The sequence below is a fragment of the Polypterus senegalus genome, chromosome 13, assembly GCF_016835505.1.
Source record: "Polypterus senegalus isolate Bchr_013 chromosome 13, ASM1683550v1, whole genome shotgun sequence".
Classification (NCBI taxonomy): Eukaryota; Metazoa; Chordata; class Cladistia; order Polypteriformes; family Polypteridae; genus Polypterus; species Polypterus senegalus.
This window is the reverse complement of record NC_053166.1, coordinates 1928328-1940218: the sequence shown is the minus strand read 5'-3', so window position 1 is coordinate 1940218 and position 11891 is coordinate 1928328. Positions and strand designations below refer to the sequence as shown.

The window sequence follows — 11891 nt, the reverse complement described above, 5'->3', positions numbered from 1 at the left end:
TAGTGCCCGGTGCAAAAATGCAGTTGTTATCACGACGCCAGCCTCCGAGGTCACGGCATTCGTTTTCTGTGTGAACCATGCCAGCCTTACCATTTTTGTGTTCTGGCTGCCAGTCAGCCCAAAGCCTCCAGTCAAAAGAAAGGCCTGACGAAGCTCTTCAGTCATAGCGGTCTGACACAGCGCCCCCCACTGGCTGCTCTCTTCTATTACAATACCCATCCAGTTCAGGGCTCCGGCTGGGGTACAATCAGTCTGCCCCATATAGAGAAGACGGAGAACATGCAGACAGAGTGGCTGGACCCCAAACCTGGGATTAGGGGCAGCTGTGCTGATAATATGAGAGGGACGCCCAAGAAAATGGCCAATAAAAGCCAAGAAGAAAGTCACTTGGTCCCCTTGTGGCCCCCTTTCTGCTTACATTTGTGAGAACAGAATCTTCAACTGGCATTACAAAGGCTACAAATGGAGAATGAGACAGAAGAATGGCAATGCCAGCTGTGCACCAGAGAAGACGTATGGAAGCCAGTGTGAGTATAGTGGCGCCAGGAAGCCAGCTGGCAGAGATTCTCCATGTGCATCATGCGATGTGCCATAGGGGGCTGGCACCGTCTCTAGTTTACTGCTCCACTTGAGGGTGAGTTATGAATTCCAAGAAGGAGATGCCAGGGCTCTGCATTATAATTTAGGGACGGGCACCCAAGGATAGTTATAGGCTCCAGACCCCTCAATAAAGCAGTGCCCCTTTTGTGCCGGGCACTGCTGCCTTCTTGCTCTTATCTCAAGTCAATGCATGTGCTGTGGCCCCATGGCCACCCTAATTGAAAAGCAGGACGCCTGGCCCACGACACTGGTGATGATGTCCTTGGTCACACAGGACACCACCGCACATTGACCTTCTCATTCTCAGAAGACACTAACAGCTCCTTCCTTCTAGCAGCCATCTTGTTTGATGCCCAAAAGCACTTTTCCCGATCGCTGTCATGCCATCCTAGACGCCTCTGTTCCAGCTTCTTGTGGGCCCTCATATGAAGAAATTCCTGGAATTTACGCCATTTAAGCTCCTGCTCTTGGCGCACTCCAAGTGGACTCATGCGTTGTAGCAGGAAAGGCGCTATATTAAAGGTTGAATGACACTTGAGGGACGATTCCACCTCACAACACAACTGTGTGCATCTGGAAGCACTCTACTTGCCACCTGCGCAGGTGTATCAGGTGTGCCCATGTGTATGTCCTGGCATATGACTCGAGGTTGGCTCCTTCATTCTGCCCAGTGCTGCCAGCACAGATAGCCAGCAGTGGGCAGATAAGTGGATGACTTACATATTCTCAGAGGTTCTCAACATCTGCCAAGAGGAACAATAAGGCAGTGGATGACTGGTTAGGGAGAGGGGGGCTGCTCAACGCGGACCCCCATCAACAGAGCCCACAGTGTGAAAATACAAAAAAGACGTGCAAAGGACGGGGCTTGCGTGGGGGGTGGGGGTCCGTTGGACGCAAAAAATGACCGAAAACGTGCCAATGATAATGACAGATCTGTCCTGCCAACTGTTGTGTGGAAGTCCTTAGTGGGTCATCTGCCAAGCCCTGTCACCCATGCACTCTGCCCAACCATCGCAGTCCAGACGGTGCCGTGAAAAAGTAATTGCCCCCTCCGTGATTTCCTCTAGTTCACTTCATGGTGTCCAATCTCCATATACATCCAGTAGAATAGAAAAGAAAACCCGAGTCTGTAACTGACCATTTAACTTACTGAAGGGTAAAAAAGGTCACGTGTGGAAAAGTAATTGCCCCCTCTAAATGTGATACTTGGCTGTGCCCCCCTGGCAGCCACAACTGCAATCCATGACAGTCTGTTGAGACATTTTGGTCGACTCTCCTCTGTGGTTACCTCGGCCACCTTGGAGACTCTCGACTCTGAACTTCCCATTTAAAGTCCTGCCACAGCATCACAGTGGGCTTCAGGTCAGGACTTTGAACTTGGCCACTCCAGAAGCTTCATTTTGTTTTTGGTGGGCTTTGGTGGGCTCAGACTGTCGTCCTGCAGCAGAACAACAGTTGTACTTGAGCTTCGGCTGATGGCCTGATGACCAGACGTCCTTCTTCTTCTGAATGTATGCCTCGCTCAGTGATGGCAAGTTGCCGAGGCTGTACAGCAGCATAGCCCTGCCAACACCATCCCAACACCACCACCAACCCACAATACAAACGAAAAGCCGTAAAGCGAATTTTAGTACAAACTGAAACTGCGCCATCGCTCTCTCGATTTTACTTCAAAGGAAAAAGGACGCCTGGTGACAGGCCTCCTAGGCGGCAACCGTCAACATTCACGTCGGAGGAAACAGGGAAGGCACTAAAGCCTGGCATTGTGGCAGCCCACAAAAACCCAAAGGCTGGTGTCAACAGTGCATGCCAGGCACCGACATTCTACCTTATCATGTGCAAGTAACAGAAAAAAAATATCTTTGAACATCTGCTCAATGTGCATTGGTGGTGGTGTCAGAACATGGCACATGTACTAAATGGGCATCAGTACAGCAGGGCACAGCGGGGTGTTTATGTCGACGTTTAGGCGCCCACAGGTTGCTTTCCGTTGCACACAATAACATTTTAGGTTGTTTAAAAACACCGAACCCTTTGGGCTCCTTTTGTTCCGCTAAGGCTAGGAGGGCTCAGGACTGGGCGCTGCTGCGGTCACCGCTAGAGGGCAGCGGCTGGCGCCTTCGATTCGTTGCCGTTGAGCGCAGGTTAGGTGCGAAATTGCGGGCTGAGCCCAGTTGTTAAGAAGAATTTTATTAAATGCTTTGGACATTCCAAGAATATAAGTATAACTTATATTGGGTCTAAAGTCCGTAAGACTTTTAAATACACAGAAGAAGATAAAACATCACAATGAAGTTGGAAAGCCTCATCACAGCAACTGCCCGCCTCCTTTTGTTATTTGACCGCCAGCGCAGGGAATTCGGCGGGCTGAGCGCGGCCTCGGTTTGCCCCGTCGTGTCCAATGCGTCTCTAAATATAAAACTTCAGGGTGCACGGACACCATGCCAGGGTCATCCCTGCCTTTGTGTCTTTACTGTCAACATGACATCATCAGACAGTATAAACCAAAGGGACAGAAATAAAAAAAGCACAACGTAACATACAAGCGCACAGCCCTGGACACTTCTGTATGTCTTTATCTAGTGTCGCATCGTTTTATTTGTCACTTTCAGAGGGAACTTTACAATCCACGCCAATTCCCAGACAACACGCCGCACCTGCCGCTCGTTCGGCCGACTCCGCCCCGGCAGCAGACCGCCGCCAAGGCACTTCCGGTGTGTACAACTTAACGGTGGGCGGGGCTTCTGGTAAACGCAAGCGATCGCTGGCTGACTTGCTTGTCAATCACTGCGCTGAGCGCTATAGTTGTTGTTTTTTGGACTCCGAGTCTTTCCTTGGGGCGCAGATCTGAGGAGGAAGAGGAGCAACGCGTGCCCACCGCTGTCAAGAGGCGCTACATGGAGGACGGAGATCCGCCGGAGCTCTACTGTGTCCTGCGCAACAGCCGCGACGACGAGCGCTACCTGTGCAGCGCGGAGCGGAGGGGCGACGACTTCAGGATTTGGTAATGCAGTCCTTTAAGAGCGCCGCTGTGTGGAGTGGGGGACAACTCGGCGTGCCGGCCCGACCATTGTTTAGTAGTGGCTCTACGGTTATTGTCACGTGCTCAAACAGTTACTGTATATATTTTTTTTCCAAGGTTCGAATTTTCTTGAATTATTACAACAAATGAACTTGAAGAATATTTGCATGCCCAGCTTTGCCAGTTTATGAAATTAAGCCCAAGCACAATAAAGTTCCGTTAATAAAATGATGTGGCCAAATGTTTCTTGTATCGCAAAACAACATGTACTTTGTTAATCTTTAAAGTCCACGGGCAGGCAGCGCCACCACTTGCATTTTATTTTTTTATTTCTTTTCCAAGAAGCAGTTCAGTCCAGGGCTGGAAACACTCGACCGTAAGCCGTCGGGCTGTTGGCTGACCTCCGCTAATGTTCACAAAACAACAGTGAGGGAGCTTATTGGAGAGCCTGGCTGTCAATCACTTGCTCCGGCTTTCTGATTGGCTCAGAAGCCACCTTGACATAAAAGTTCTTCTCTGTCACCTTCTGCATCGCCATTCTTTCTAACGGACTTTATGGTGCAAGTCTTGCAACTGCAGACACCTCTTCCCCCCACTAATTGTCAAGCAAATGTGTGAATATCCCCTTGGGATTAATAAAGTATCTATCTGTCTGTCTATCTACACTCACCTAAAGGATTATTAGGACCACCATACTAATACGGTGTTTGACCTTCAGAACTGCCTTCATTCTACGTGGCATTGATTCAACAAGGTGCTGAAAGCATTCTTTAGAAATGTTGGCCCATATTGATAGGATAGCATCTTGCAGTTGATGGAGATTTGTGGGATGCACATCCAGGGCACGAAGCTCCCGTTCCACCACATCCCAAAGATGCTCTATTGGGTTGAGATCTGGCAACTGTGGGGCCATTTTAGTACAGTGAACTCAGTGTCATGTTCAAGAAACCAATCTGAAATGATTCGAGCTTTGTGACATGGTGCATTATCCTGCTGGAAGTAGCCATCAGAGGATGGGTACATGGTGGTCATGAAGGGATGGACATGGTCAGAAACAATGCTCAGGTAGCCCGTGGCATTTAAACGATGCCCAATTGGCACTAAGGGGCCTAAAGTGTGCCAAGAAAACATCCCCACACCATTACACCACCACCACCACCAGCCTGCACAGTGGTAACAAGGCATGACGGATCCATGTTCTCATTCTGTTTACTCCACCATTTGAATGTGTCAACAGAAATCGAGACTCATCAGACCAGGCGACATTTTTCCAGTCTTCAACTGTCCAATTTTAGTGAGCTTGTGCAAATTGTAGCCTCTTTTTCCTATTCGTAGTGGAGATGAGTGGTACCCGGTGGGGTCTTCTGCTGCTGTAGCCCATCCGCCTCAAGGTTGTGCGTGTTGTGGCTTCACAAATGCTTTGCTGCATACCTCGGTTGTAACGAGTGGTTATTTCAGTCAAAGTTGCTCTTCTATCAGCTTGAATCAGTCGGCCCATTCATTCTCCTCTGACCTCTAGCATCAACAAGGCATTTTCGCCCACAGGACTGCCGCATACTGGATGTTTTTCCCTTTTCACACCATTCTTTGTAAACCCTAGAAATGGTTGTGCGTGAAAATCCCAGTAACTGAGCAGATTGTGAAATACTCAGAGCGGCCCGTCTGGCACCAACAACCATGCCACGCTCCAAATTGCTTAAATCCCCTTTCTTTGCCATTCTGACATTCAGTTTGGAGTTCAGGAGATTGTCTTGACCAGGACCACACCCCTAAATGCATTGAAGCAACTGCCATGTGATTGGTTGATTAGATAATTGCGTTAATGAGAAATTGAACAGGTGTTCCTAATAATCCTTTAGGTGAGTGTATAGTGCCTTTCACCTCTGTCTATCTAAAGCTGCACCACAACTCGTCCGGCTTCCATTACTGGGCACACTTGGTGTGTGGGTGTGTTTGTGTGTGTCCTGCGGTGGGTTGGCACCCTGCCTGGGATTGGTTCCTGCCTTGTGCCCTGTGTTGGCTGGGATTGGCTCCAGCGGACCGCCGTGACCCTGTGTTTGGATTCAACGGGTTGGAAAATGGATGGATGGATGGATGGACATTCGGCTTAAAGACACATAGTGGGTCATCACTGCCAGGAGCACAGAGAATGTTTTAGAGACTCGCCCACCCCCATATCAAGAAGGCATCTCTAATGGGATTTGTGTTTCTGACTTTCTTGCCAGCATTACAGATGGAGCCGATGTGTGGACCACCAACTTCAGCAAACAGAAGCTGACCGAGGCGGTACGTGCAAAAGGGAGGAATTGAGTGCTGGGTGTCCATCTGCTTTATATACTGTAGCACCTTTCCCATCTACATATTATTATATAGTGCCTTTCATGTTCATCTCTTCAATAGAATCTTGCTTCTCTGTCTATTCTACAACCATTTACATATCTGTCATACAGCACCTTTTATATGAATCTATTATACTATATATTGTCTGTCCTGTCTACTATTTAGCACTTTTCATATCTGATATATAGCACCTTTTATATCTAGTTATGCATTATATAGTGCCTTTTATATCTTCTAAATAACACTATTCATACCTGATATACTGTATAGCACCTGTCATATGTCTGTTTTAATTACAGATTGTGTGTTCGCTTCCCAAGTCCTCCCTGTGTGGAAATCGCTTTGAGTAATGAGAAAAGCGCTATATAAATGTAAAGGAAAGAATTATAACCCAATCCATACCTGTTATATGGCGCCTTTTACATCTCTCTATTCTACAGCGCCGTTCACATCTCTCCTCAGTACAACTCGTTATATAGCGCCTTTAGTAGCCTTCTTTCCATTATATGGTGCCTTTTCAAATGCATTTTTGAACTCCTATCTATCTATCTATCTATCTATCTATCTATCTATCTACTACTGTTGAGCACCTTTCATATTTATCCATTATATAGCGCCTTTCATATTCTGCTTATGTTAGTGTCTTTTCTCTTTTTAGGTGTTATATAGACTTTCCTATCTATTTCATATAGCGCCTTTCACATCGAGTCTGTAATGCTCTTTGTTTTTCTCTGCTATAGAGTGTTTGTAACGTGTCTACAGATTTTATCGCCCCCCCCAAATGATATCTCCTGATATTTCTTTCCCTTTCACTACTCGTAGTGAGTGAGGAGCCACACCAGCCACGGCTCTACTCTTGTATTCTGCCCATCAGCCACGTAGCCCCTTTCCTACCTATTATAGACCACCTTGCTGTATTGTCTTTCCTGCCCATTTTATGATCCTTTTCATTTCAATATATTTATATCCTCTCGGCTGTATAGCGCCTTTCCCGCTCACGTCTCTCTTTTACCCTCCACCGACTACAGACTCGCACGCCCAGACTGTCCTCTGCCGAGGCCTGCTGCTCTCTCCTCAGGTAGGTGGTCCCATGCTGCCTGTGCCCATGTGCCGGTGGTGTCATGCCCGTGTCCTGACAGTGCCATTTTCTCCGTTTTTTTTTTTTCACCCAGGAGCGCCATCCACAGCAGTGAAGCCCTCCTGACCGTGAAGGATGCCGAGGCCGTCTTGGAGCTTCAGGATGAAATGAGCTTTGACTTGAGCCGACTGCCTCACTCGCAGGTGAAGCCCAAGCTGCAGGCTTTGTTATTCGGGATGGCCGATAGGATTGGCAGCCTGGAGCTACAAGTGGCAGAGAAGCGGGGCTCACCAGGGAGAGGTATGTCTGTTGGTCGTGGTGCTTTTCGTGCCCTGTATGCCCACATCTTGGGCGGGCTGAGCAGGTGTGAATCTAAAGCCATGTTTGTCCGTGTGAGGCACTGTGGCTGAGGATGATCAACTGTGAACTCCACGGCACCTTCAGGTGGGCAGTGATTTGTAAGTGATGGGCACATTAAAAAAAATGGAAGACCTGGCAGTGTTTAGAACTGGGCACCTTAGGGGGCTCACAAGGTTAGCCTACTCTGTCAGTGAATTAGGCTTCTGGGAGGATAATAATAGCAATGATGACCCATCTAAGATCAGCGCCACCTACTGACCTAGCAGAGCAGACCAGCTAGCTTCCAAGTGCCATCCATGCCAGTCATCCATCCATCCATTTTCCAACCCGCTGAATCCGAACACAGGGTCACGGGGGTCTGCTGGAGCCAATCCCAGCCAATACAGGGCACAAGGCAGGAACCAATCCTGGGCAGGGTGCCAACCCACCGCAGGCCATGCCAGTCATCTGCTGTTAAATGTGCAGTGATTTTGTAATGAAGCCAGTTGTCACTGCAGTATCCTGGAGAGCACTATAAAATGGCTGTCCTCGTGATTTATTACATTATGCCACCGTAAGAGGGTCAGACGCAGCCACTTTCAGGTGGGCAACAAGCAGCCACCAATCAACAATACGAAAATAAGGGCAGAAATGTTTAAAGAGAGCTGGCCAGTCCCGCTTAGGGTCCCTCACATACACGCCACTGAGCATTAATGGCACCAGCCCCTTGCAGCCCATCCTAAGGACACGTTTGAGATTGCTACCCACCCACAGGGGGTGCAGTGCCATCTGGTGGCCATGAGATTTTCCCAGCCCACAAAACAAATGCTGTTGCCTACCCAGTTGACACTAGGGGCCATGGTGGGCACCAATAGTTAAACAGCCCAGAACCCATGAAACAGATGAAGAGCCTCACCCCCGGCTGGCTTCCATGGTGAATGGAGCGACTCTCGGGCCCCCACATGAGACCTTCTGTCTCCTCCTGTGATGCCACCACATGGGATGTGAGGGGCTGCTGTGGTGCCCGTTCCCAATGAAGACTCTGACACTTCACACACACTGATTTATTTTTTTTATTATGTTGCCCCTTTAATGGTCAGTCCTGGACTTTAACATTTTATTAGAAGATCCAATGCCAGCCTTACCCCACATCAGTATGGTGGCTCAGCTGTTAGCCTACTGCTGGGGTGTTTGTGCGCTGCTGGCATTGCACTCATCCATTGCAGGTTTGCACCGTGGCTCACTGGGCACTCGCCCAATCTATTTAAACCTGTTGCTGCTTTACTGGGCACCAGTCCCTTTTCTGGTGAATTCCATGTGTTTGCCTTTCCTCACCACTAGGGGGTGCCCTCACAAGCCCAGAGAAGAGTCTCCAGAGGAGCTGGATGGCCGGTGAGTGACTCGCTCTCTTGAATTCATGGGACTGTCCCCACTGGGCTGTGACCTTTCTCCTTCTTTCTTACCCACCATCTTCCAGAGTTTGAGCCTAGGAAGCCAACAACTGGAGGAGGAGGAGGAGGAAGCAGAGGTGGAGGTTTGTCATTAGCTGCAGTCAAGAGCCGACGGCCGGGGGACTCTCTCATCAACCCGGGCAGTAAGAGGTAAGGCTGGCGCAGAGCATCTTGTGACATGTCTGACAGAGGTGACTGATGTGTCGAGTAAAGAGTGACCTGGGGTTTGCTCTGGTGACGCCTATGGCATGCACACCAGCTGAAGGCGTAATTAAATAAACTGGCATCAAGACGCCATCACTGCACAGGACTTAACCCTTGCTGTCCTGTGAGGTGCTCCCCTGCCCTGTGTGTGCCTGTTTTTCATTACTGAGCTGCTGTTTCTGCTTGCTCTGGCTGGCACTCACACTGCCATCTGCTGGATTCTGCTGACATCGCACACAGGGTCCCCAATGGTGGTGAGCTACTCAGAATGACAGGATAGCGTTTAGATTGGGACGGGCTTGTGGTGTTAACTTTTATGGGGTCTTTATTCTCCCGTACACAGAGTCCAGTCTGAAAACAGGTGCCACTCAGGGCCACGTGGTGGCACAGTGGTAGTGCTGCTGACCATCTGTCAACAGGGAGACTGGGACTCCACACTCCAGCACCATGATTAGTGGTAGATATGAAAGGCATTAGATAGATGTGAAGACCTCCATATTCTGTAATAAGGGGCTGCATCATCTATTGAAACCAAAACAAATGAACTTAAACTACATTCTGATACTAGAACAATAAATAGAGAGTTAGAGAAATGTCCATAAAAGTTAAGTAGGTATAATAAAACTTTTAGCGATGTATCGGCAGAAAAAAAATATAGGAATACATTTTATTAGGGTTTCAAAAACATTGGGGTGCACGATTAAAACTGTTACTCGGGTTGCAAATACTTAAAGGTTGTGAAAAGCTGATATATGGGCAGGTGACGGTGGCACAGGAGACAGAGCTGGAGGTGGCAGAGTTCAAGATGTGAAGATTTGCATTGGGGGTGACGAGGATGGACAGGATTAGGAATGAGGACATTAGAGGGTCAGCTCAGGTGGGACGATTTGGAGACAAAGTCAGAGAGGCGGGATGGCGTTGGTTTGGAGACATGAGGGGTATAATGAGAGAAGGGTGCTAAGGGTAGAGCTGCCAGGCGAGAGGAGAAGAGGAAGGCCTAAGCGAAGGTTTATGGATGTGCTGAGAGCGGACATGCAGGTGACGGGGGTGACAGAGCAAGATGACGAGGACAGGAAGGGATGGAAGAGGATGATCCATTGTGGCGACCCCTAACGGGAGCAGCCGAAAGAAGAAGAAGAAGGGCATTTAAGAAACAATGTGCGTAGAAAAGAACCTGAGAAATGGGGAAACGATTTCATCCTCCATCATGACAATGTTCCGTGTCACACATCACTTCTGGGACGGACATTTCTGTCAGATAGAAAAAATACAGTGTGTCCTCGTCCACTTTATTTCACTGGATCTGGCGCCGTGTGACTTCTGGCTCTTCCCCAAAGTCAAAATGACCACGAAGAGTAAACGTTTTGAATCAATTCAGGACGTCGAGGCAGCACAACTAAAGACACCCGTGACAGAGGACGTCCACAACTGCTTCAGAAAGTGGCCAGGACGATGGGATGTGATAAATGGCAATGCGTCTTTTACTGTAATGATTTGGGTTTCGCACCTCATATATGTTTGTATAAATAGAATTCAAATCGGCCAACACATCTCAGAAGCTGAACACAAGGGGCACCTTAACCTGAAAGGTGAAGTACGTTGACCCTCGTGTCACACACCGTCACATTAACATCACTTTTCTCTTTAATGGCTGCTGGTCTTGTTAGGGGGTTTCCTTCGTTTTAGTTTGGTATAATTCTGACAACAACATTTAAGTAACATTTTGGTTTTAGTGAAGGAATACCCGGGTCACAATAAAGAACTGATGGGGCTGGTTGGATGGCCGGCTTTTGACTGTGATAAGACCTCCATCGTGATTCTGGTTTGATGTTGCGGTTCTGGTAAAGATTACACGAGACTAACGTGCTTTGAAGCTCTGCCAGTCTCTGGGTCTGAAAGTCTGTCTGTTAATACCAAGAGACCTTAATAATCAGACACCGAGGGTGTGACATTTTTCCGGGTCTGAAGCGTAACGAGTTTCTTTCCAAGTCACTGGAAGCCTAACACGTCTGCTTGTCTTTCTGCCAGCTAGTTTTTATTTTTTTTCAGGTGTTTCTCTCCTCCGCCTGTTGCTTATTAAATACCCGGTCATCCTGAATGTCACCAATTTCTGGAAAGAGAATTCTGGAAGTGAGACAGGTTCTCAGGATGGGTGTGTCTGGGAGTGTCCCCAACGCTTGTGGTTTGTGTTCCGTCCCCGGGCGTGCTTATACTGAGCTGCAGAACCGGCCGGGCAGTGTGCCGAGAGCCAGACTGGTTTTGCCCCCCCCGCCCCTGCGGTGGCACACACGCCTTGTGGGTGGTGGCGGCGGTGGCAGTGGCTCGACTTCACACAGGTGAATTCTTTCATGTGAAGCACACAAAGGATTAAAGCCTTAATGTCTTGATGAATCAACAGGAAGAAGGACGCGACAGGAGTGGACTTTGAGGACGAGGCCCCCTGACTCTCCAGACTGCCCATGAAGAGGTTCAAGGCTGTCGTGCTAACTTTGGACAAGATGTGATCTTCACGTCAGCATCTCAGGAAGGCTCAGATGATTTTTTTTTTTTTTTTTTAAATCACTCCAATTGTTACTGTGTCACTGCAAAAAATAAATAAAATAAAGTCCACGTCTGCGCCCTCAGTGTGGCTTTGTCACTCATGCACATTAAATGGCTGCCATCATCTCATTGCATTTACACCTAGCCAGCTCCCTGCGTTGTTTGGCTGATAATGACTGACATTATTTTGGGTAGCAGGCGGGAGTGTGAGAGGTCCAGAAGCACACTGGTATACACTGGTTAGGTTTAGTAGTGGGGTATGGAGTACTGGTGAGCAGCTGCCAGGTCCACTTTCACTGCCAGGCTAACCTGTGAG

At 48.5% G+C, this 11891-nt stretch overlaps 1 protein-coding gene across 1 annotated transcript; it reads left to right on the top strand.

Annotated features, from left to right (window-relative positions):
• The first annotated feature begins 2348 nt into the window (after nucleotides 1-2348).
• On the top strand, nucleotides 2349-11680 carry paxx (PAXX non-homologous end joining factor). Its single transcript, XM_039775024.1, has 7 exons — nucleotides 2349-3604; nucleotides 5848-5908; nucleotides 6991-7040; nucleotides 7135-7340; nucleotides 8721-8771; nucleotides 8857-8980; nucleotides 11433-11680. The coding sequence occupies exons 1-7, from the start codon at nucleotides 3498-3500 to the stop codon at nucleotides 11476-11478; spliced, it is 645 nt and encodes a 214-aa protein (XP_039630958.1). The 5' UTR covers nucleotides 2349-3497; the 3' UTR covers nucleotides 11479-11680.
• Nucleotides 11681-11891: the final 211 nt, after the last annotated feature.

Coding starts and splice junctions, on each gene's coding strand:
- paxx (XM_039775024.1), top strand. CDS start 3,498: ATGGAGGACGGAGATCCGCCGGAGCTCTACTGTGTCCTGCGCAACAGC. Junction 7,041..7,134: donor GCCTGCTGCTCTCTCCTCAG/GTAGGTGGTCCC, acceptor TTTTTCACCCAG/GAGCGCCATCCACAGCAGTG. Junction 7,341..8,720: donor GCGGGGCTCACCAGGGAGAG/GTATGTCTGTTG, acceptor CCTCACCACTAG/GGGGTGCCCTCACAAGCCCA.